General features: G+C 42.8%; 1 protein-coding gene and 1 long non-coding RNA gene across 7 annotated transcripts in view; one reads left to right on the forward strand and one right to left on the reverse strand.

Moving 5' to 3' along the window:
* The first annotated feature begins 419 nt into the window (after positions 1-419).
* Positions 420-25,582, forward strand: part of USO1 (USO1 vesicle transport factor) — a 33,507-nt gene continuing 8,344 nt past the window's right edge. The window contains exons 1-19 of one of the 6 annotated variants that reach the window (XM_080591457.1): positions 420-578; positions 657-743; positions 820-884; positions 7,116-7,195; positions 8,710-8,721; positions 12,204-12,304; positions 13,200-13,302; positions 13,456-13,511; positions 14,154-14,274; positions 16,034-16,212; positions 16,940-17,080; positions 17,430-17,518; positions 17,917-18,071; positions 18,333-18,544; positions 19,387-19,407; positions 22,886-22,996; positions 23,653-23,771; positions 24,402-24,583; positions 25,385-25,506. In XM_080591457.1, coding sequence (XP_080447583.1) covers positions 513-578; positions 657-743; positions 820-884; positions 7,116-7,195; positions 8,710-8,721; positions 12,204-12,304; positions 13,200-13,302; positions 13,456-13,511; positions 14,154-14,274; positions 16,034-16,212; positions 16,940-17,080; positions 17,430-17,518; positions 17,917-18,071; positions 18,333-18,544; positions 19,387-19,407; positions 22,886-22,996; positions 23,653-23,771; positions 24,402-24,583; positions 25,385-25,506 — 2,022 coding nt within the window. In that variant the 5' untranslated portion in view covers positions 420-512. The remainder of the gene's footprint in view (positions 579-656; positions 744-819; positions 885-7,115; positions 7,196-8,709; positions 8,722-12,203; positions 12,305-13,199; positions 13,303-13,455; positions 13,512-14,153; positions 14,275-16,033; positions 16,213-16,939; positions 17,081-17,429; positions 17,519-17,916; positions 18,072-18,332; positions 18,545-19,386; positions 19,408-22,885; positions 22,997-23,652; positions 23,772-24,401; positions 24,584-25,384; positions 25,507-25,582) is intronic. The other 5 variants (XM_080591458.1, XM_080591460.1, XM_080591461.1 and 2 more) reach the window with 5 other exon arrangements.
* LOC308194932 overlaps positions 19,414-25,582 on the reverse strand; it is an 82,983-nt gene continuing 76,814 nt past the window's right edge. The window contains exon 8 of the long non-coding RNA XR_013951075.1: positions 19,414-22,263. This is a non-coding gene — a long non-coding RNA (uncharacterized lncRNA). The remainder of the gene's footprint in view (positions 22,264-25,582) is intronic.

Below are 25,582 nucleotides of genomic sequence, written 5' to 3' on the forward strand. Positions count from 1 at the left end.
TGCTAATAGGCAACCGACTGACCTAGCACTCCAGAAATTCAAAAAAAAAAAAAAAGGCAGAAATTTGAGAAGTTGGCGGCCGGAATCGAGCTGGCCCCAGCTCCGTTTTGCCGAGCCGCCTTCCCGCGGGCAAGGGGAAGGAGGGAAGCGGTGCGGGTCGCGGCAACGCAGCTCCAGGCCGGCTCCTGCCCCCAAGCCGCCCGGCGCTGGGTACGCCCCGGCTCTGGCACTGCTGCCACGGACGCTTTCCTGAGCAACACCTGGCCCCCCGGCCAGGAAACCTCACGGCTCCCCCCCTGCGCCCCGACCCAGGGCACAGCACGGGTCCCCTCGCGGCGGAGGGGGCGGAGCACGGGCACACCCCGCCCACCACGGGCGCGGCCCCGCCCTCCGCCGGCCACGTCGGCGCCACGTCGCGGCGCAGGCGCGGCGGCCGCTTCCGTGGCGGGGGCGGCGGCGGGGCCGGGGCCGGGAGCAGAGGCGGGCGGGCAGGGGCCGGGGCCGGCGGCGCCATGAACTTCTTGCGGGGCGTCATGGGCGGCCCCAGCGCCGGGCCGCAGCCGTCGGGCGCCGAGACGGTGAGGCGGGGAGGGCCGGGGCGCGGTGCCGCGGCGGTGCGGTGGCGGTGCGGTGACGGTGCCCCCTCGCTCCCGCAGATCCAGAAGCTGTGCGACCGGGTGGCCTCCTCCACGCTGCTGGACGACCGGCGGGACGCCGTGCGCGCCCTCAAGTCGCTGTCCAAGGCGAGTGGCGGCGGGGCCGGGCGGGCCAGGGGCGCGCCGTGCCGGGCGGGGGCTGACGGCTCGTTGTGTCCCGCAGAAATACCGGCTGGAGGTCGGCATCCAGGCCATGGAGCACCTCGTGCGCGTCCTGCAGACCGACCGGTAAGCGCCGCGGCCTGCCCGGCGGCGGGACGGCCTGACACCACAGCGGGAGCTGGGCTGCTGGCGGCTCTTCGCCTGTGGTAACGCCTGGTGGGGGAAAGCTCCGGCAGGGCGTGCTTGGGGTGGGCGGCACGGGGCTGACGGGGCTGGGGGGCCAGCAGGAGGGCTGTAGGGTCGGCAGTCCCAGCTGAAGTCCGGGGAGGTGACAGCGCTGCAGCAGCTTGCCCAGAGAGGGCGTGGAGTCTTCTTCTCCGGCAATAGTCAGAACCCACCTGGAGGCCGTCCTGTATCATGTTCTGTAAGCGATCCTACTTGGTTGGACTGGATGATCTTCAGAGGTCCCTTCTAACCTCAGCCATTCTGTGTAAGGTGCATCTTTATGCTTCTGAGTGCCCAGTTTCTGCTACAAGTGGCATTAGTGAAAGGTGAACCCAAAGCTACAGTATTAGTTAAAAAGCTTTTGAAACAAATCACATCAGCCTGAGATGGGACAAAAAGTGAAGTGGGTAGAATTAAGAGTAAATTAACAAAGTCAACAAATGTGTTTTTTGGACTTACGTGTATGTTGTTAAATAAATGGGTAGAATAGTTCTGTCACTGGGAATATTATTTGAAGGGTTCAAATAGGAGTTGTGGGCCCCCCTCATGTTGAATGACCTGCTGTTACAATGCTAGTCTCAGTGCTTTAGAAGGATTAGAATATAGTGTTTATGCAATATAGAACTTGGTTATCTTGGCTATGTTTTCTTTCTGCAGTTGCTTGCACTGATAGCAGTCGCGTGTTGCAACTTCAAAGCTGTTGGCAGGGCTCCGATTAACCCTCAAACCTTGCATGCTCCTGGCTGTTAGGCAGGTGTACTGTAACATGCTTTCAGTCTGGGCTTGAATGTAAAACTTGCTTTTTTAAAAAAGGCAGTCAGAAGGGATATGTGGGATATGTGCATGCCCACACACCAGAAGCAGCAGTGTCTTCTGATGTCAAGACAAGAATTAAGCAGCGATTCAGGGTCTAGGAGGAGGTCTCAGGGATCTAAGTGACAGTGGCATCTTGCTCTGCTTAAGTATACAGGACAAGAAAGCCTTTCATGCTCACCCAAAGGCTGCTGGTGGCCCTGCTTACCAGGCAGGTTGTGAAGAAGGTTTGGGGCTGCTGTCTAAACAAGTCCATGCTAGAGTTAAAATTGCACGTGTGGGCTACATGCAGCTTAAATGACTGAAACAGTACAAGGGAGGTAGCAGGAGCAACAGTCACCCCAAGGGGAAGCCCTTAAAAAAATGAGGTCAAGGAGCCTGGTTCATCCACTTATCTGCTGTTCAGGCCAGATTTGAACTTGGAGAAGGGGGGTGGGGCTCCACTGATCTCCTTTTCTTTGAGATGCTAAAAGAGAACTTGGCTGGGCATCAACTTGGAGCTTTTCTGGGCTTTTTTCACCTCCACTTGCCCCTTCAGAATTCGTGTGTACTGGAGCTCTGTTCAGGTGTGTTGTGTGACTCAGCAGCTCAAAAACCAGTAGGTACATCTTTGTGTCTTGGGTCTTTAGATGAAAAAACACTGGCTTCCACAAAAAGTTCCTAGATTAATTTCCTATGGCATGATGTTGGTGGATGGGTGCATCAGCTGGCCTGTATGTTGTGGCTTGTTTTAGAGACGTGGCTATAGGCTGTGTGTTGATGGTGTGTGCTGGGGTGGTGTGAGCGCACTGTTTGGTAGCGGTGATAGTAGAGCAGAGGCTTTGGGGGCTCTTGCTGTGGGAGTACAAGTGGCTGCCAGCTGATCTGCACGGAGGGTTGATAAATGAGTCGCAGGCTCAGCTGTCGGGGTGGTGTCTTGTGGGGGACAGCTGGCGTGCTGTCATCCCCACGTGAGGGGCCACCCCTGGGTGTGATCTGTGATGGACCTTTGCAGTGCCCACTCGAGCTGCCCTGAAGCTTTCTGCAGAAGTGAAAAATGCCCATTTCTTCCTCCTGGCCTCCTCAGTTTTCTTTCCTTTTTTTTTTATTTGCATTGCAGCTGTTTAAGATTTTTTAAGAAGCAAGCCAACTTTTCAGAAAACAGAAGTCTGTGATTGACTCAGATGGCCCTCTCACATGTCACTGCATTGATGTAACTCACTCGCACGTGCTGGTCCTGTACCTTGACTGGCTGCTGTGAAGTTCAAGTTTACAGAAGGTCCAGAAATATGATTAGTAATATGAAAGGAGCAGGGAAAACAGTATGTTGAATCTTCTATTCCTTTCTTTTTTGCCTCTGTTGCTTAGCTTTAGAAGGGTATGCTTTTTTAGTGATCATTAGGTTGCCCTGAAGATGGGTGAGGGAGCTCTGGAGGTGCAGGTTATTTGCTGGGAAGCTGCTGATGGCTGTTGCCTCACTGCCAGGAGATGTTACTGATCGGCCAGTTGTCTCAGATGTATGCCTGCAGCTGCTATGTTTTTCTTGCATCAAAATATGATCCTAGCCCATGGGATTTTCTTCTTAGTTTTTAGTTGAGTAGAAGTGGGTCTTGCTTGAGTTTTATCAGCTGAAGCTCTTTTTTTTTTTTTTTTTTTCCCCTGGTCTTTTTTGCAGGGGTGGGGTGTTTGGGTGGAAGGAATCTGTGGGAAGGATCCAGCAACAGGCAGGGGTCACTGAAACAGTGGAGTCTGCCTTGCTGGAGTGCATAACAGCAGTATGGAAAAACTGAAGCAACTTTTCTGATAAGAAATGATTTTTTCCTAATGCAAACAAGTTCGCTGTGCAAATGTGATCTAATGGAAAAGTTCTTTGGATTAAAGACCTTTACGGTCAAGTATGGCAACACAACAGTTAACTGTTATTTGTGTAGAGCTGGAGTAAGAGCGGGAATATCTTTCATCTCCAGTGCATCTCTTGGTTGTGGTGGATCAATTGCTCCTTCCCCTGAAACTTGATGTGATAAGCACATGGACTGCACCAGCTATGTAGCAGTTTTTCTTTGATTTTCTGCCTCATCTCTGTGCTGCTCATTGCCTTGTCAATTGCCTTGTAGCTCTGTTCAACTGCAAGTCATGCTCCTGTGTTCCTCATTGTGAAGTTGATATGGCAGGAAAAGTAAGAAAGATAGATTTACAGCTTCATCTCCTAATTTCCTTAGGAAAAGGTCCTGGTTTGCATGGCTGTGTGGAAGTGCTGGGTACTTCTTTCTTTCTTTTCTTACTCCTCTTCAGATCTTTCATGGCTGCTTCTGGCAGCTTCCTTTTTTTTTTTTTTTTCAGCCTTTATCTGGAATAGAGAGAAACTCCTTTTCTTTTTTAAGTGGACAAGATGCACTACCTGTTACACTGTTTCCTTGTAAATTGCCTTAAGCTCCATCTCCTGCCTGGGCTGAGATACAAGTGTTGAAACTTGCTCTACAGAAAAGTGACTTCTTTCACTAGGTTTTCAGCTATGCATATCAGCCATCCTGCAGCCTGAAAAGACTCCTGAGTCAGCCTGAAAATGTTCCAGACTTTTATACAAACCAGTGTTCTTTGGCCATATATTCATTTTGTAATATGAAGAAGGAACTGTGATCTACTGGAGGACCTTTCCTTCTCCTTGCTGGCTGTCTGCATATTGCTACATCTCACCAGGGACTATTTTGAAAAAAGCCTGGCATGGGCTGTAGCACTGATCAGTACCACTTAACTGTTGGTGTGCAGGAAGGCAGAAGAGCAAAAAAAATAACTTTATCTTAGACTCGTTTTATTCTATTTATATAAAACAAGAATTTTAAAATTTACTTGTGGCAGTTGTAGTAGTTAAAAACCTAATATGAACCTGAGAGACGGAATTTGTTTGCTTAAGGTACAGACTTCAGTTGCTTTGTACTTGTATTTCCAAATTTTCAGAGTTGTGTTATGCTTTTAATTAAAGCTTTTGTAAGAAGTTATGTTGCTTGTTAGTCCTTTGATCACTCTTTCATGAGCTGAGTTTTCAGGGTTAAAAAAATTACCTTCATTTCCAGGTGTGCTATCATTGATGACATGATAGAAACACTCAGCTATTTCATACTTTACTTGACAGGATAGATCATGCTTGGAAGAGGAGGTAAAAGCTTTTTGAGGCGCCCTACCTGGGCACCACAATATGTGGATACTTTCACTTCCATATGACTCTTCTCTGCTATTGTTTGTGAACTCGGGGAGTGCTGACTTGCCATTTCAGTCTCATGCCACATAAAAGCACCACTAGCAGCAGGAGGATGCCCCAGGTGGCTTATGCTGGATTGTTGCATTTCAGAAAGACTGCGTCTTTTATGGATGTGTGAGAGACTGGAAATCTTTTTCTTGGCTGAAGACTTTCACTACAGAGCAAAAATTGCACAGCTTCAGTCTGAACAGAATAATCAAGAAAATACTGTTGTGTGTGATGAAGACCAGATGGAAGCAAGGCAGTGAATCGCAAAGATACGGTGCTGCTGTCCTCATTTTGTGAAGTGTTCTTCTTTCAACAAGAAAAACAAGGCCAGCTTTTTCCATATGCACATAAAATTTGGTTATTCTTTTGTAGCAGCTCTGAATTTCCTGGGAGAGGAAAGGAAACTTTTTTTTCCCAAAAGTCTTCAGGAAGTTGCTTTTATGTGTTTTTCAGACATGGAATTGTTTCAGTTACATGAAAAGGAAACCACAGGCTTTGTAATACTGTGTTGAACTAAAATTACATTAAAGGTAAAGGGGAAACATGCAGTTGGGAAATCTGATCATACCTGCAGGACAGGAAGGTTTACATAGACTAAAAGCTTCTTTTATTTGTTTCGACTTAGATTTTGGCAGATTTTTGTAGTTGTTGCTTCCGTTACAACACAGCTTAAACACTGGTGGGTGAGTTGTGTGACACTGAGGGGGAAAAAAAAAGTGCACGTGTCCGCCTAGGACAACAAGCAGGGCAAGGATTCAACTCAAAACCCAATGTGAAGGGACAAACTATGCTGAGACATGATAACTGCTAGTTTTGGATTTAGTGTGTCATAAAGGGAGGTGAGTTCTCGTTCTGAGAGCCTGCTCAAGTCCTTGCTGTAGTGATGCAAGAAAGGTAGGGGTGGGTTGTTCCATTCTGTCTTCTCAAAGCTGGTGGATCACCTTAAGGCAGCTCTGCTTTTTGGCTGTAATAGCAGCTGTAAGTTTGTCATCTTTAATTAGTGGTCTAGCAGAGGTAGCTGGCCTCAATTAGGGCTTGGCACTTAATGCTGCTGGTTGGACAGGTTGTTTTGGGGGTTTGCTGTGAACTGGCCTAGTAGCTTCCTGAAATATGAATGAATCTTCAGTGGTGTGGAATCCTCACCTTGTATGCCTTGGTGATTAGGGAAAGCAAAGGCTTAAAAGTTAGAATGAGAGGTCTTAGTTTTGACAGTGTGCTCTTCCAGTGCTTGGCCAAGACGTGAAAATAGCTGCTAGGTTTGTCCTTACGTTCTCTGAGGTGCCTTCCTTTATGTGTGGTGGTGGTTCTTAACCAAAAATGGTTACACGTCCCTTTTGCCACCAAATTGTTGCACTGTGTGTTTGTTTCAGCAGAGGATTTAAGGATAGTTCAGGCTTTGTAAAGAAGAAAAAGCAAGTCCCTGTTAAAGCAGAGCTTAGAAGGAAAAGTGTGTTGGTGTAAGCGGGCGAACTGATGCCTGGGGGTTAGATAGGCGGCCCAGCAGCTTCCTTGTAATGGTAGGAGTTTGAGAACTCCTAATAACTTGGTTTGGTGAGTCAGTGACCCTGGGACTGGCCTGTCTGGGAGATGGCACAGCTATTACTGCATTCAAGTGGAAATTGTTTGGCCCCTGGTTCTTGCTGACAGGGTGGTGGGGAGGGTCTTCATGTGATGGTGCTGAAGCTTGTGTGCAGCTCCTCTGGGTGACTTGCTGTCAAGGGAGCCGAGTCCCTACCCGAGGTGTCTCCTGGTGTCTCCTGGCACACTGGAGGAGCAGGTTGGAAGGGGTGACTCAGGTGGTGGGAGACGTGCTCACCGTGAAGCTTCCTGTGGTTGTCTTGTGTCACCAGACTTTGTGGATGTGGCCACCTCAGGGAGTGGAACAGGCAAAAGGAATTTGACTCCATTTAAGGGACTGGGCAGCTCATGGTTGGTAAAAACATGGTATTATACGATACCCATCCATGTCAATTCTCTCTTGCAATAGTGCTGTAAAGGCAACTGCCTGAGCAGAAAACCAACATTGTAAACAAGAAATTGTAAGAGAAGTTGCAAATAAATACGTCATTAAAGCAAAGTGGTTCTTTTATTCGCAGTTCAGATTCTGAAATAATTGGCTATGCTTTGGACACTCTCTACAATGTAATATCGAATGACCTAGAAGAGGAAGAACAAGGTAAGCTCTTGATGGTGATAGTTGTATTAACTGGGGGGTGCTTTCCTTGCTGGTTTTGTTCAAGTTACGAACAGTAACAATATCCAGTTTACTAATATGTAGACTTGCTTTGTTATTGCATAGCTGTTAGGACAGTGTGAAGAAAATCTGTTGACGCAGCTTGCACTAAAGTAATACTGGATCCCTTGGTGATCTTAAAATCAATGTTACGTAAACAGCACCCAGGTTGTATTTTTTCTAGTTTGTAAATATCGCCAGGTCATTCTCTGCTATTGGTAAAGGACAGTTCGGACTGTTACTGTCAAATAGGACTCTTCTTTCTGAGGACTTAATGATACCAAGAGATAGAGTCTCAGGTGTCTTTGATAAGGTGGTTATAGTAAGTGTGAAAATCTTGCTTGCCAGCCCTGTTACGGTATTTTATGAAAAGACTTCCCAAGATAATTAGACTTAGAAACACAGTTGATGGTTATGTTGTGGAACACTTTCTGAGGCTCGTTATGCTAGTACCTTCAAAGTGAGGGCAGCACATAGATTGACTAGGTCTACACAGTTAGCCAATGCTTTGATATTTTGTGGTTGCTGCGCCTCCAGCCTTTATTTTATTTGTTGGTCAGCCACCAAATCTGGTCTGAAAGGCCAATGAAATGATAGCAGTCATGAAAAGTAACTCCTTATTTTACAAAAACTTTAGTACTCTGACGAAAACGACAGTAGTAACCCAAATTAGGCTTGAGCAAGGAGAATGGTGTTAAAATTGAATAGATGTGCTGGATCCAAGAGAGCCAGATGTGCTGGCAAGCAAAATAGCTGCTGATCATCATGAGTTCAGGCTCTTGAATGGTGCTGAGGGCAGGATGATCCAAGCTCCCTCATCTTTAGCCTCATGGACATGTGCAGAGAATAGGGATGGGGTCTGGCTGAGGGCTGTGCAAGCGCTAGCTTGGGAGGAGGCTTCCGTCAGGGAACAACATCAGGTGCTGAGCTTGTGTGCGTTTCCTCCCTTAACAACTGATAAATATCCTGTTGGGAAGCAGGTGAGGATTGTCCAATATGCATGCATTTCTGCCAGTATGTTTGCATCACATTATGTCCTTCTGAGGTACCTTCAGCAATGTGTTGTCTCTTACCTGAGGAGGCTGCAAGAGATCTGTAAGCTGAAATCCTTTGTGTGATGCATTACTCTTAACTTTCTCTGAAGTTGGCAGTTAGCTTTACTTGCCCTTCTTTTCCCTGCTCGTGGTAGTAGCCTTCATTCTTGACTCAACAAGAATGTTAATAGCAGTCTTAAGAAGAGCAAAGAATTGACAAATTTGAGTTCTGTATGTGAGATGATCAGTGTTGCGAAGGGTACAGGGTGGTTCCGTACAGCTGCCTGAAGGAGTGATTTGCCACAGAAATGAGGATGGCTGCCTTGGAAATCTGAGCTTATGCTACTATTGGTTGTGCTGTTTGAAAAACTATTCAACTTGTGAACCTTTCTCTTTCTCTTTTTCTTTGATCTGCATTGACAGATGATTCTGAAGGTAAAAACCCTTTTACTTGTATAAATATGGCACTTGATAGATGTAGTTGCTACTTACACCCGTAACACACTTTGCAGTTTAAAAAGGACACTGTAAAGACTTGCATTAAAGTTGAGTGCATTTTGTGTTCTGCTCTGAAGTACAAATTTGCTTAGGAGCTGAAGTGGCTTCCCAATGTACTATTTCATGTGATCTGGGCATGTTGAATGCTGGCAGACTTGTTGAGATAGTAATAAATTCTTGTTTGGGATGTCATGAAAATGCAGCATCAGTTCTGGTAGGGTTTGAATGGGAAGAAGGGTGTGCAGTTTTTTTGTTTTCAAGAAGCCCTGAAGTTTGACACAAATCCTTCACAGTGTCTCTTTTAAGCGATGCATGTTAAAAATAGTGTTCACCTCTGCCATAAGTTCACCACTAACACTTATTCTTCCTTATTTCTTCAACTTTTTATTAAAATGCACTTCATGTGTTGATTTAAAGATGAAATTCTAATTGATAGTGCTGGATATTGGTGCATCTTCAAAAAAATCTTAAAAAATGGAAACTGTTCTCCTCATTTGAGCCACATCCATGTAGATTTTTAAGAGCAATCTTAGGTATAATTCTGGAAACAGCAAGAGCTTAAAAAACAAATACCACTCCCCCGTCTTCTTAGAAGAATCAAAAACATGCTGAACTAGAACCAAGCTTTTGGAATAAAAGTAGATCTCTGGCAAGCTAGTAAGAGGCTGTGTAAGTTGTGTATACTGATGACTGCTGTTTTTTTTTTCTTCTTGCTTTAGCACCCAGAACTTGTGCAAGGATAAGAGTTGGGATTAGCAAGAATCCAGAGTTCAAATCCTTGCTATTTGTAGCTGTGTGTGGCTGGAGGAGGAGATGAGCAGTCACGGCCTGTGGCAAATTCCAAGTGAAATATTTTCATCTAAGCCTGTATTTTAAATAAAGGGGGAAAAAAGTTCAGGTTTATGCTTTGCTTTGTTTGCAGCAAGCTACAGTGTGCACAATCCATATATGATTCCTCAGCTCAGTTGCCCTACTCTACATTAGCAAGTTTGGCAACTGCACTTGTGTGGATTTGGTTTGCCTGTTGTGTTTTTTACTCATGCACTGTGGGAGTGGCCCAGACTTGATAAGCCCCCTCCTCTTCAGAGAGGGCCGTATCAGATGTACTTGCATTTTGCTAGATGTCAGGGCTAGAGTTACTCTTGCATGTGATTTGTCTTCCCTTTTGCTACCTTCTGTATTTCATAGTTTGTCCTCTTAAAAATTGGCAGCAGATTGGTGCTGCTTCTCTGTCCCTCATGTAAACTACCTACCAATATCAGCCTCATTAGGAGGATTATAACTAGCCTGTGTTAAAGGAGTGATCAGTTTCAGTCTGATTACTCTAAGGCCACATAAAAAAAGGCCTCTTAACTGTACAGAAATCCTTAAAAATAGATGTTATAATAAACTCAGCTTGCAATGTATGATGGTAAGGAACAGTTTCAACTTGAAGGAAATTGGCTTGACTGAATTAAATTTTTTTCTTGGCGCCAGTCCAAGAAAATAGATAGTCCTTTGATTTCTGTGTTTTGGTGTGCCCCTAACAAGGTACAGAGTTTCAAGATTATTTGTGGTCTTTGACCCTATTTATAGGTGTTTGGTTGCCAGCGATTGGTGGCTGTGAATCTTACAGTTCAAGTGAAAGGAAAAAAATCCTTGCTTTGCCTTCCATTACCCAAATCAGACATTTAGATTTGGTCAGAAATTGTGGCTTTACCATGTTTTTTTTTTTTTTTCTGTGCTTTATGCTTTGAGCCATTCTTGTGCCTGTGGTTTCATCAGCTGGCATGGGATGGTGTTGCAGTGCTGAATGTATGTGTGTGGTTGGTAGGGTAACCTGGTTTAGAAGATGAGTGGCAGTGCTTTTGCTGCAGGCCTTACCCGATGTGTTTCTGGTCTGTCCTACAGGCACATGAGACAGAGGCAGGGCTGATGGCAGCATGTTCTGCGGGACAGGAGTTGCTTTGAGGTTATGGAGAAAGGAGGAACAGTGAAGGAAATTGTTCAGGAGATGTGTGGGGAGAGAAGCTTTGTAGGGAGAAGAGTGCTCAGCCAGAGCTGGGAATGTGAGTGGCTGTGTTGTGTTGCTCCCCCTGTGGCTGACTAATGTGCATTTAGCCCCTTGATTTGTTATGTTGCTTTGAGAAACCTCATAGAAACACAGCTGAGCAAGGAACTGACATGTTTTTTCAACTCAATGAGATGCTGATTTCTTAGAGGTGGTCACAGGTGTCACAGAACTGAATTCCCATCCCTCTTGAGTGGGACTGGATTTGGACTACTGCTAGGTTGCTCAACTACCTTGGCTGAAAAGCTCCAGTCCCAGAAACTGTATTGGAGCTGAAAATACCTTCTCCTCCTGTCCAAAATGAAAACAATCTGAAGCTACCTTTGAGTTAAAATTGCAGTTCCTGAATTTGTCAGTGGAAGTTCATTAACTGTGCCAACCAGTAGTGCCTAAATAAGATGGTTTTGTGAGATAGTTTTGTAAATTGCCACTCAGACTGGAAAACCAGCAGTGGGGCAGAGATGTAGTTTACGTATTTTCTGTTGTCTTGTGGGATACTTTTGTTTATTATCCATTTATGCAACGATGATTAAATATTTCTGTAAGACTGAATTGATCCACTACTTTGATTTTGCACAACTGGAGAGTAAATGGAGTGACGCTTGATTTTCTTTGTGAAATTAATTTAGATGCCAAGGCTGGGAGGTTTTGATACTTATCTATTTCACAATTATTCTCTCTTCCTGATGTTTAAGTCTTGTCTAACTGCTATGTCAAAATAAGTAACTGAGGTGCTTGGATTGTTTAGCTTTAGATGGTTTGGAGTAGATGATCTTCCAAGGTCCTCCCAGCCTTGGCCTTCTGTGATTCTGTGGCTTACTTTATCCACTACTCTCTTTTGAAGCTTCTTGGCATGAAATATACATGACCCTTGCAAAAAGGTGAAAGGTGAAGAATCCTGTACCAGTTTAGTTGAGCTTTGCGGAAATGTTGAGTCTTTCTGCTCCTCCTGCGCTGTGAGGGCTCTTCCTTTGTCTGAATTCTCTGGTCCCGTAGAATTGTTTGGTTTTATCTGAAACAGGTGACTGTCGGTCTGAGAACTGTGAATGTGGATGTGATCAATGGGAAGAGGATTTTTTTTATATTTATACTGGATTAGGTTTCTCTTTGGTAGATTATTAGTTCCTTCCTTGATTTTAAAATAGCTCTCAATAAAAATTGTTTAGAGTAGCCTAAGCTGCTGCTTTTTTTTTTTTGTGCACAGCTTGTGGCTGTGTTTGTTTTTGAAAATTATTTAAACTTATTAACACTTTCTCAGTGATCAAAAGCTTGTTTGTCACCCTTGGCTCTGTTTTAGTGAGAATAAAAATACAACTAACCAAAGTTACTCTGTTCATGTGTTGTAATACATTGTTTTTGACTATTACAGAAGAAAACTCACCTAAACAAGTTGATGATTTGGGAAGTCAGTTCACAGAGATTTTCATTAAACAGCAAGAAAACGTCACTCTCTTGTTGACACTTGTGGAGGTAAGTAACAGCTTGGTGCTGGGAATACTGAAGGATATGTAGTGCTGCTCAGTGAGGTTACCTTAATGCATGTTTTCATCTTTCCGTGGAAGCATGTGTCAATTGTCAAGTTGCCTGACTGCCTAGCAAGTTTGCGGTGGGAAATGAGTGAAGTCTATGACCTGGATGAAAGCCATTTGTTCCAACGTTAAAGCAAGATACCACTGAAAGGGAGGAGGGGATGCTGAGGAAGGGATGATGTACATTCAGTCTTCACCTGTAACTTGGTACAGAGTTAAAATAATACTTGTCATCTAAATCAGTGATTCAGTGGGTGACTTCAAGGTGATGCCTTAAAACTATAAGGATTAGAAGTACAGAAAGCTCTGTGGGGTGACTCAGTTGAGATGTAGGCCCAGTCACCAGCTCTTGAGTTTAAGATGACCTGGGGAGCCCAAAGGTTTAGTGGTGGTGGTCAAAGCCTGTGTCTGGACTCATTAGTTCTTGAGCTTTCTCTTTCTTTCAAGATCCTACTTTAACAGAAGTTGTTGTTGTTTGGGAATGGAGAGAAGAAAGAAAAGAGCCAAAGGCATTGCTTTTTTTCCAAAATTTCTGAGTAACATGGGCTGATCCCATGAGGGTTGGACTGTCTCTTTTAGAAAGAAGAAATAGCTAGGAAAGCAACCCCTGAGGGGAGGGAGGGAAGGAAACTGCTGGGACTTCATCTTGCTTGTATAATAAAATCAAGAACCAGTGTTCTGATTTGTCGGCCATGTGTTGTAATAGGATGAATGAAAAAAGAAATGGACAGGAGATTAAATCCCTTGCCAGTTTTGTGTCTGTTCATAACTGTTATCTCCAAGAGGAAGTGGAATACTGAGGAATTTATTACTTAATTACCTCTCTATCTTTGCAGGAATTTGATTTCCATGTTCGTTGGCCTGGAGTGAAACTACTTACATCACTTTTAAAGCAGCAAGGACCTCAGGTGCAGCAGATAATTCTTGTCAGTCCTATGGGTGAGTGCTTCAGTTGTTTGCGTGTGAACTTCAGCTTGGAAGCTCACCAAACAGAAGGCAGAGAGCTAGAGCTGTTTTGAGTGAGGTGTTATCAAGACCTCTAGCAAGAAATGAACTGCACCTTTTATGCTTGTTTTTGTGTACTTCTTGCAGGTGTTTCTAGACTCATGGATTTACTAGCAGACTCGAGGGAAGTTATACGAAATGATGTAAGTATAGAACAGAGGCTGTTGATTCTCTTCATAATTAGCAACTGTCGAATGCGTGAACTGTTTAGTATTTGTGCAGAATTTGGATTAAGTTAAATGAATGCATGTGAGGGAAGCATCATGGTTATTAATTAAAAATACTTGAGTCTTCCCTTGAGTCAGGTGGTTTCTGCATGTCTTGCCACAAATCAGATAATGAAGGCAAGCTGTTACTGTGTGTTTGCAAGCATCGAGTGTTGTATTCCTGTTATATTAGCTGATCTTCCTCATGGCCTTCTGTCAGGTTCCATTGTCTTTTTCCTCTTTACTCGTCAGACAGCAGAAAGCTCAAATTACTTAGTACAGAAGAGATGGGGTGTCTTACAAGTGTACTCTTTGTTCTTGTGTATAGCCACTTAGCATCCTTTTTGGCAGTGTTGTGCTTCTCTTTTCAAGTGTGGTGAAGCATGTGGTAAATACTGGGTGATGTCCATGCTGGATTTGGTTACCTGTGCCAAAATGCAGGGGATGTGCAATTCTGTTCTATGATCCTGGCCAGGGCTTATGCTGCTCTTTTAGCATTCTTCTGAGAGCTGTGACTTGTAACAAGTGATGTTCTTCAGTAAAACTAAGTTTAATCACTTCTTCCCTCTATCTGCCAAGGGAGTCTTGCTGTTACAGCAACTGACAAAAAGTAATGCAGCCATACAGAAGATTGTTGCCTTTGAAAATGCCTTTGAGAGACTTCTGGATATCATAACAGAAGAAGGGAACAGTGATGGAGGTACAGAAGTGTCTAAGGCTCTTTTCGTAGTTGTTCCTTCTGTTTTTACTCAAGTTAATGGGTGACTGTTTAAAGGTTGACATGAGTGTGCAATTGGAGCTTGTTAAATGGTTCGAAGGATCAAAACACATACCTGGGTTGTAACAAATTAAGCAGAAACAGGAGCAAGTAGGCAGGTTTTCAGCATATTTTGAAATCTAGTTTTGAGATACTTGAGGTAAAATAACAGCTAATTTCTATGGGCATGTGTGCCTAAGTGTTTGTTCATGTTTGGTTTACATTTGTGAGTGCATGTACTTGGGCAGTGTCCTCTTTTGTCACTTACTAAGTTGAGCGTCGGCATTCCTCCTGCAAAATCCTTGGATGCTTGGAAGTAACAACTTGCAGTGTATCTTCAGCATTGCTGGTGACTTCAGTTTCCTGGTCAGCTCCTAGGCAAATCATTTACCTGGGGGAGGGAAGGATAAGAAAAAGAATGAGCAGAAATAATGCAGCGCTTAGGTACTTTCTTTGTTTCTCTTGGCAACTTGAGTTTACCACGGGCTGCAGCTTGCTGCAGGATCTAGTTGAGTAAAAAGATGACCTTCCTGCAAGCTGCAGGAGCAGTTAACATACTGCTGCTCTCCCAGCAGAACTATTCCAGGTATGTTGGCGTGGAAGGATTAAGCAATCCTTTAATTTAAAGCTGCTATTTTTAGGCAGCTAATAATTTTAGGGGACTTGGTATGTAAACTCCTGTGGGCCAAGAATTGTTGCTTTTCTCCTTCTTACATGTGTGTTCCTCCTGCCTGTGGCCCTGCTGAGGGCTGGATTACCAGCTGTGGCTCGGCAGTGGGAATGGGAAGGGGGGAATGTGACAGCTGGTCTCTTAGTTATCCCATTCTCAAGTCTGTCACAGTCTGTGTTTTTTAACAAGTGTAAGGACTAAATATTTATCCTTTCTATGAAGTCCAGAAGGCAGCCCAGCAGTACCAGGAGCAGGCTACCTTTATTTGTGTTGTCCTCTGGACAAAGTTGTCCAAGGACTTTCTCTCAGAGTACATAGTCGATTAGCACCTGTAGTTTGTTTTCAGCACATATAGTCTGTAAGTAAAAAAAAAAAAAACCAAAAAACAACAAAAGCAAAACCTAAAAACACCCACAAACAAGAAACCCGTTTGCTTCAACTCCAAGGAGCGCAGTTTATATTGGTTTGTTTTAAGGGATGTTGCTAAGAATTGCTTCTCTCTTCTGTCATTTTATTTTTCATTAAAAGAAAAAAATGAAACTCTGAAATGAGTCAAAATTGTAGCTAGTGATTGCAAGCATGTGTAATCAGTTACAATTTAGGTGCAGTTTAAGAGGAACTTCATTGTAGTACTTAAGCTACACTACTGTCTCTATTTTAACTTGAAGTACATATATTTCAAGACACCAAGTGTTCGTGAGGCTTTATTTCAAGTCCTTCCCATTACTACCCAATTAACTTATCATTATGAACCATGTATTCTTCAAAAATACTGTTTCTGCTTCAGACTTGTGGAAGAACCATAATTATGTTTTCATTTGAAATATGCTGGATCAACAGTGATGTATTTCACTTGATCTTTGATTATTTTTTCATGCATGAGGTTCACAGTTCTTGATCAAAATTTCACGGTGTTAAGAACAAAGAGTTCAGAATTGTGTGTTCTGTGCCTCCTAGAATCTGCTGAGTATGTGAAGAAACTAGTAACTTCTGTCTCACCTTTGATTAATCTTTTTTTTTTTGTTCCACTAGGAATAGTAGTGGAAGACTGTCTCATCCTTTTACAAAACTTACTGAAGAATAATAATTCCAATCAGAATTTCTTTAAAGAAGGTTCATACATTCAGCGCATGAAGCCTTGGTTTGAAGTCGGGGATGACAATTGCGGTTGGTCTGCACAGAAAGTAACTAATCTTCATCTAATGCTGCAGGTAAAACACTTCTTCTGACTGCTAGTACCAATATCAAGGCTTCTTCAGCTTTGCTTGCAGTGAGGAATGTGTGCAACATGTGACAGCTGAGAAATCTGTGCTTTCTTTAGCTCACAGTATTAGTGTGCCAGTATTAATGAGAGATACTTCTTTCAGTGCACATACTATTTCTAAATACTGAACTCGTAATGGGTGGCGCATCAAGTAACTTTATTTCATGTAACTTAAGATGTAACAGTGATTGGAGTTAAATATATGACTAGGGGTGTTTTTATAAAGAATCCTCCTGTATGAATTCATGCGTAGTTATGGTGCATTTACAGTGCTGTTCAATAGATTCATAATTATTGATTGTAGGGCACATGGCCTTTTGCTCACCCCTCCAGAAAAACACATTTTCCTGTTACGGAACACTTCATGTAGAAACTTGAGATTTATGAAGCTAGTTTCTTGTTTCCCAAAATGTAGCTCTGACAAATTGTGAGCCGAATAATCAATTAGTGTGATTGTTCACAAATTAGTTGGAACCTGTGTACTTGAGAATTTCGGAGGGTTACACTAAACTCAGCGTCAATTGACCATACTTAGTAATGAGATGGACATGCTGTTCAATTGTTGTCTTTTATGTCCATTTTTAGGAGCAATTGTTTTTCATGGGTAAATCATGTTCTGCCTTTTGGAAAGTCTGGGACTCTCTTTACATATGGACTTTTTTTTTCCCTTCTAGCTTGTTCGGGTACTCGTGTCTCCCACAAATCCTCCAGGTGCTACCAGCAGTTGTCAGAAGGCCATGTTTCACTGTGGGTTGTTACAGCAGCTCTGCACAATCCTGATGGCAACTGGAGTTCCTGCTGATATCCTGACAGAAGTAAGAGGGAGCAAATAGATATTGGAGTGGGTGAAAATGAATGGGTGAAAACAGGAATCTACAGGGATAACTGCAGTTTGTCTCTGCAGCAACTGGTTACAGTACTTGTTAGGCATTTATCTCAGATGTTGGCTTCCTGTATGGAGAACTCACATTTAAGATAGTCTTTTGCATTATAATCTGCAGCCAGAAAATACTTGAATTTGCTTATTTTTTTTCTCTTGGATTTCAGGATATCCCAAAGAGGCTGAACTGATTCACATTCTTCCCATGTGTGTCTATTTCTTTTGTTGTTTTTTTTTTATTGCTCATATTTAACTGTTTCATTTTTTGTCTGCCTTCTTTGTAGACCATTAATACTGTGTCAGAGGTCATTCGAGGATGCCAGATGAATCAAGACTACTTTGCCTCTGTAAATGCACCTTCTAATCCACCAAGGCAAGTGTTCAATTATGTCAGGTATATTGGTATAGACAACGACAGTCAAATCCAAAGGATTTTTCAGTTCAGAACTTGAAATTCTGATACAAACAGCTTCAAGTTCACATTGGGCATAATAGGTATAGCATGAAGGTGTCAGTTGTGTTTCCACAGAGATGAGGCTTAGAAGTCATTTTATTTAATGTTACTTGGTGGTACTTACAAAGTGAATGAGCAATAGTTGGCAAGTTCCTAGGTCAGAAGGAGCTGCTGCTGTCAGCCAGAGGGTAGTCTACACAAGGATTTAGAGGGTAGGAAAATAGGTGGGTAATTGATAAACCATTTGGGGTGTTTTCTTTACAGTTGTCTTCATGCACAACTTTGTCCTAATAGCTTTTCTTTTTATTACCAAATAGGCCTGCAATTGTAGTACTTCTGATGTCCATGGTAAACGAAAGGCAGCCTTTTGTGCTCCGATGTGCTGTTCTGTACTGTTTCCAGTGCTTTCTATACAAAAACCAAAAAGGACAAGGAGAAATTGTTTCGACGCTTTTGCCATCTACTATTGACGGTACGCAAGACGACAATGTCTGCACTGAGTTGTGAACCAGTGGAATAATAGTTCACTGCATCAAGTGTTATCTTCTGCAAAACTATTTACCTGTTATTGGGTGCCAGATCCAACCACAATGATTTGGTTTAGGGTTTCTCTAAGACTTGAAATAGATGGCCTTTAATTTTTTGTGCATTTACTGTACAGTTATGCCTTAATTATCTTGCTGCTTCTGTGGTGTGTTGTAATCTCATTTGTACCTCTGGCCCCTTTTGGTAGCTACAGGTAACTCCGTATCAGCTGGTCAGCTGCTCTGTGGGGGCCTCTTTTCAACGGACTCTCTTTCTAACTGGTGTGCTGCCGTGGCCCTGGCCCACGCGTTACAGGAAAATGCGACTCTGAAAGAACAGCTCCTGAGAGTTCAGCTGGCAACAAGCATTGGCAACCCACCAGTGTCGCTGCTGCAGCAGTGCACCAACATCCTCTCACAGGTATGGCACTGATTGGCCCATCAATGGGATAAAAATCCAGGTGTACAGGAAAAATGTTCTTGAGCAGGTGCATCACAGGAAGACATTAGTGTTAGCCTAAGGACAAGGATTCTCTCCCCTCCTGTTTTTTAAGATTTACTTAAAGCACCCTATGCTGAAGGGAGGGGGGAGCAGCAAATCTTATTGTTCATCAAGCATTTATCTTGCTTGCTGTCAGTAGGCAGGGGGCTTTAAAGCACATGGAACTTAAACTTGGTTTAAAAGACAAAGCAAACAGGCAGGATCCCCAGGCACATCTTGCTGTTGCTGCAGAAGTGCCTGGTTGGCATTTAGCCTGTAACTGCAAACCTGAAACATCTTTAGAAGAACAGGCTGTCGTCTATTGGTGGCTGTTGGTTTTGCTGATGGAAGCCAAAAACTTGTTCTGAAGTTGTACAGTATTTTAATACCTGGCTTTGGAAACAGGTGGTTTAACTTTACCTTCCAGACCACACTTCCTTGTGACATTAACTTCTGTTACACGTCCTTTCTCCCCAAATGGTGGTAATGATAAAGAGATGGTTAGCTCTGGGCAGTGATTAGGCGTTCCTGCAGTTAAGAATAATGGCAAAATGCTGGAGTTTTGAATTAATTGATGGGACTTCTTTAATTTGCTTTCCCTGATCATAAGCAGAACTCCTTTTTATCCTTTTCCCTGCATTTTTGTTTAAGATGAATTTGAGACAATATAACTGCCTGTGGCTATGTAGCCTTAAATGATGCAGGGGATTGAAACTTTGGGGGACAGTTTCTGAAATGTGTTCATCTTAAACGTTCTCAAGTAACGTGTGTGTAACTTGCAGGGTGATAAGATCGACAGACGGGTATGTATTTTTTGGCACAGCTTCGGCATTTTCTTGCCAATAGCAGGCCTTTTCCTTTTGTCTTGGGTTTTGCTGGGGAGGTTTTCTTTAACTGCTCTTTGATGTGTTTCCACTCACAGCTTTGTGTTGCAGTTGGGTTTGGGTTTTTTCCTAGCATAACCACCTCTTTCTGTGTCTCCAGGGGATTCTCTGGGGGTGCTCCACAAAACTATGGGGTCAAGATCTTGGGTAACACGGGTGCTTTCTTTCCAATGGGGTGTACTGATTCACTGTTTGTACACCTAACAGGCGCACTTTGCTTTTAAGAAAAATTAAACTGTTAGAAATGCTGTTTCCTCAGACAGGCCTGTAGCAAACAGCTGGTGCCATGTGAAGTGGGAACATGCTGCTCGTTTTCTGGCTGCTAAAAGAAAGATGGTGTTTAACCTGCCTTTCAGCCACCCTGTTACACTTAACAGCAAAAGCTTTGAGTTTTAACCATGGAGCCAGTGATTTGAATAGCATTCAAATTACTAGCATTCAATTACTTATTACTAGTGAATGACCCCTGAAGTGAGTTGCCTGACTTTCAGGCTGTGTTACTTAAAGCACTGCTGAAGTAGTTGTCAGCTGAAGCAGAAACAGTTCTTGAAATATTGCTGCTGTGGAATTGTGTGCTGAATTAGCTGTATTTGTAGTTGTGCAGAGGGGTGGGGTTGGATTGTTACCAGCCATGAATTGTAGGACAGCTGCCATGGAGGACTGTAACCTGTTAAAGTAGTGATTCTTATGGCATGGCTAGAAAATGTGTGTGTATTAGTTAATTAGGTGTGTATTAGGCTCTTCTGGCCCGTGTGGGAATGATTAGGCCAAACATTTTAATCTTCAATCTAGGATTCAATGCTTGAGTACATGTGGTGTGCAGCTGCTTCCAGGGGATATGTGTGCTGGAAATGCCAACCTGCATGAGCACAGGCAGCCTTGTGCTGCTGACAAGGTTTTAATAGAAGACTGGTGGAAGTGTCAGTTTAGAAGTCTGCAAATGTCCTGTAGGACAACCATTTAAAGCAGTTATTCTCAAGCGCAGAAGGTCTGGGGAAATGGATTGCTGGCAGTTTTGAACCAGTCTGAAGTGTGAGGAACACTCAGTGGGGAAAAACGAGCAGTCTGCCTGTCCATCGGGTAATTGCAGGTGGGAGTATTAGGGTATGTTCCTCTGTAGGTATTTCTGTGGTAGGCTGTTAGGCAGTTGCCTGTGTCATGAGGATGTTAATGCATCTAATCTGGAAGGGTTTTAGGAAGAACTGATGTTTTTACAGCTTTCTCGTGGTAAGGCAGTGTACAGAACAGGTAACATCCAGAGGCCCCTTGCCACCTAAGTGGCCCCATAGTTCTGTGAGGCAGTGAGGAAGTAAATCACCTGCGCAGCAGTTTTGGTCTAGCAAGAAGGGCCTATGTGGTCAACAGGTTCATCAGCTAAGGTGTCTGACAAGGCAGTACTAGTGCAATCCACTGCACCAGTGTGGCATGGTAGTTTTTTTCTATAAGAACTTGAAAAATGCAAGAGATGTCATATTTTGTTTAAATTCATGATTTACCAGAGGATTGGAGTGTGAATACAGTTCTTACCTAGTGGGTAATAAGGGCTAGTGAGGGAATATTTGTTGAAACGTGTTGTTAGAAGACTGTTGTGTCATCTCATGAGCAGAGATATAGAAGTGTTCTAGATCATGGAGGTTATGAACTAATTTTGAAGTATGTGGTGGGAGGGGAGACCCCCAGTGCAGGTGGGGAAAACTCAGTGGGCTGGTCCTGAGGACAGGAAGAGCAAAAAACAGAAAAGTTTACTGGGACTAGGCAGCCTGCAGGGAGATGCAGGTCAGTGGAAACCAGTCATGGGTTTCAGGTAGGAGGTTAGCAGCAAGGAAGATAATCTGTGTGTTAATGCAACAAAACAACGGGGTAACAGAGAAGCTGAACAGTGACTCCTAACAGCATATGTAGTACTTACTCTGGCAATAAAACAAGTGGTAATGTGCAGTTGGTGCTGATGGTTGTATTCTCTGCTGTTCTGACATTGTTCACGTGGGTCTCTGGAAGTCAAGGTGAGGATGAGGGCCAAAGGGCCAAACACTCCCTTTTCCCATGTAAGCAGTATTATGGTTGGCTGCCACAGTCTATTTATCTATAATTTTGTGTTTTCTTTTTCCCCTTAGAGATTCGTTTCATTTTAGTGATGACGGTATCTTAAAAGAGATCACAGTACCTCAATTGTGCTTGAAGGCAATCCCTTCAGGGCATGGTATTTTGTCCCAGTGGAGTTGGTAGGCTCCATTGCTGTCTGTCTTGCAGTCCACAGCGGCAGATGGTAGCTGGGAGCCTGCCGCAGAAGAAGCTTCTTGCCAGAGTGATGCTCGCTGGCTGTTTTGGTGGCGAAAAGGCTTATTTAAAGAGCTTAGGAAGCTTGTTTTTGTTGTGCTTTAATGCTTAAAAAAAACCCTGTCTTTAGCCCTAAAGCGTAGGGATTACCAGAGGCAAGGACTGAAGTCCACTGTCTCAAGCACAGATAATTCTCAGGCATGGACTCTTCTTTGTCATTGACTAATACTTTTATCTTCTTGCTGCTGTTTTGATCCCTGTGACCACTCCCATCAATGTATTTTCTTGCCTCCCTTTTGAAGGCATCCAAGCAGGTCTCATATGCTTCGTCTTGTCTTTGAGACTCTGACTTAATCTTCCAGTTACTTTACCAAATTTATGAGGTGCTCGTGTGAAGTTGTTTTCTATGCAGGGAACATTTTGCCTGGCTGTCTCGTGAACGCTGACCATCTGTGAAGGGATGCACGCCTGCCTTAATGCTGCTGTGTCCATATTTATCTGCAACAAAGACAAGGGGGAGAGAACTGATAAGACAGTTTATTTGTGGATGAAAACATTTTTTTTTTTCCAGTTAAAAAATAAATCCCTCAATCACGATAGTGAGCTTTCCCCTTCCTGGCTTAATGTACATATACCTTTGTCTGAATAGAAAGGTACTTCAATATTATGTTAAGAACACATGGCAGTTTTTAGGCAGCAGCAAATAGAAGTGGTTGTAGTGATGCATCTCTTACAGGGAATCCTTACCTGCCTTAATTTACACCTTGTTCCTTCTTTGCAGGGGTTGTGTGTATGTTCCTTTATGTTACCCTAGTATTAATTAAGTGCAAAACTAATTTGTTATGAGTTGATATTGATGCTAATTTGCCTTGAGTCATATTTCACGTCTGTGTTGCTTGTTTTTTTGCTCTGAAAGCAGCTAAATATGAGTGGTTTAATACTTGTTTCACCAAAGCACTAGAGCTGTGTTCAGTATAACTAATGAATGGGTATTTTGAAAGATGTGACTTTTTGTTTTAAAATGCATTGAAAGATGAGTTTTGAATCAGTACAGGGTTTTTTTTGATATTTTAGCCTTAAATTGTGCAAAGATAGTAATGGGGAAGTGTTATTTTTCCAGGGCAGCAAAGTACAGACCAGGGTTGGACTGCTGATGTTGCTTTGTACTTGGCTAAGCAACTGCTCAATTGCTGTCACACACTTCCTTCACAATCCAGCCAATATACCTTTTGTATCCTTGACTTGTTAGCAGATTAGAATGACTTGCCTAGTAGTTACTTGGACTGTCCATGTTAAAATCAAATGCTAATCTAGATCAGTTAGCAGGGATACTGCATGCTGTACAAGGAAATATATCAGGGCAGGAGCTGGAAGCAGCCTTTTACTGCCAGAGCTCTGTGTATGCTGACCTGCCTGTAAGATGTGCATGTAACTTCAGGCACAGCAGAAAGCTATGCCATCTGTGGGAGGGATTCTGCCAATTAAGTATTGTGTGATTTTTTTTTTTCATTTTACCAAGCCCATTGAAGTATTTATTATGAATTAGGCTCTTCTCCAGAAGTAGGGGGGCATGTTTCTAACTTGTATTGAAGCTTATTTCTATGCTTAATCTTGAGAAAAAGATCTGACTACAGTACTCTAGGCTAAACTGTCATTTAAGCTAAAGATTTGTTTGCGAACAAGTAAATCTCTTAGATTAAGCAGAACTACTGGTTTCCCGAGTCCTTTGAATTGTAAGATAGCTTGTTGGTGTCCTAATTAAGCTTGGTTTTAGATGCGCAAATTTTAAGAGGAAACTTAGACTGAAACAGCGCATTTGGAACAGAGAAGTATGTGGTATGTTTTGTGCTTATTTAGTATCTCAAAAGTCCTTAACAAGAGCTCTAGCTCACAGGGCAGATAGCTGAAAACCTTGGAGAAGAGGAACAGCTTGTGCAAGGCCTGTGTGCACTTCTGCTCGGCATTTCCATCTACTACAACGATAATTCTCTTGAAAATTACAGGAAGTAAGTATGATGTACAAATAAGACTGTAGGGAAAGGTCTGAATGGCAGATAGTAGTTTAAGAGTCTCTTAAATACTTGATTGAATATTTTCTGTGCATGTTTCTTACAGGATGCAAAATAACTGGACCCCACTTTTAGCTAGGCAAAACAGATCATTATTTTGCATAGGTCCTAACCTGCGTGTTCCTAGGCTGTGAACAAATGCCAGTGTCGCACTGAAAAATCCTGGGTGTTGAATGTTAAGCATGTAATGCAGATAAGACTTGAGGCAGATAATCAAAATTGTAACTGGGAAAACAAAAACCTCACTAAGACGAGGGGAAATGGCCTCAAGTTGCGCCAGGGGAGGTTTATGTTGGGTATTAGGAGAAATGTCTTTACTGAAATGGTTGTGTGCCATTAGAATAGGTCGTCCAGGGAAGTGGTTGAGTCACCGTCCCTGGAGGTCTTCAAAAAATGTATAGTTTTAGAACTTAGTAGCATGGTATAGTGGTGAATTTGAATACTAGGTTAATAAAGGTTGGACTAGGGGATCTTACAGGTCTTTTCCAATCTGAGTGATTCTATGAGCTAAGAATGTTTTTTTCTTTAAGTGTTGCACTGTGGTTGATTTTTCTCTTCTTTTTTTAGAGAGAAACTGAAACAGCTGATTGAGAAGAGGATTGGCAGGGAGAACTTTATTGAGAAGCTTGGCTTCATTAGCAAACATGAACTTTATTCCAGAGCTGCTCAGAAACCACAGCCTAGTTTTTCTAGCCCAGACCACATGATGTTTGATCATGAATTTACCAAGCTTGTAAAGGAATTGGAAGGTAAGATGTATTTTAATTTCAGGGTTTTCTTGTGATGAGCTGATGACTGAATTACCAAACATGCTGAATGTCCTATTAAAAGTAGTGTGATTATATGAAAATATAGCATCCTAAGAAGCACAGGACATGGATTGCTCTAAGCTATCATAAATCCAAGTTTGCAGTTCAAATATTTTGTAAAATTATTCCCAGTACACATCCGTAATCAGGACTTCTAGTAATTAAACTTACTTGTATTGTTAAGTAAAACAATTCTTACTATGTGCTGTGAGTTGCCACGCTGTGGCAAAGGAGTGTATTTGTCTGTGTTCACACAGACTGAAACGGGCGGTGATGGAAGCTCGACTCACAGGAGTACACAAGCCAGCACTTTGCAGATTTGTTAAGACAAATTATGTATAATGAATTTCCTGGCTTGTTAGAAAATAACGGGGACTCCATTCTTAATAAGGCTTCATCTACATGTTGCCTTCATAGTCCTAAATCTCTTACTTGTGCAGCCACTTAGGCAAATAGTTGTAACGGAGCATAATGCAAGTGAAGCACGTTTGCTGATGGAAAGGACTCAAAACACCCATTTCCTATTCTGAAACTGTCGAGCAGTAAGCATGCAAACCTTCCTATAAAAAAAACACTGCCTTTTCCTATTTTTTAAGACTGTGTAACCATTTTGTTTTCTCTCAAGTGCATATTCTATTTCTCATACTATCAATTTAGTTAAACTGGGTGAGGCTGTGAGATGGTTATGAGGACAAAAAAGATAAATGAACTGGGCTTTACTTGACAAACTCTTGTCAACAGGTGTCATAAGTAAAGCTATTTACAAGTCCAGTGAAGAAGATAAAAAAGAGGAGGAGGTTAAGAAGACATTGGAACAGCATGACAACATTGTGACTCACTACAAAAAAGTCATCAGGGAGCAGGTAAGAGGCAGTCGCTCCATATCCCTGTTTTTAGAAGCTGTTTATACTGACTTTTGGAGCTATCACAATGCAGATG

The sequence above is a fragment of the Anser brachyrhynchus genome, assembly GCF_964034855.1.
Source record: "Anser brachyrhynchus genome assembly, chromosome: 4".
Taxonomy (NCBI): Eukaryota; Metazoa; Chordata; class Aves; order Anseriformes; family Anatidae; genus Anser; species Anser brachyrhynchus.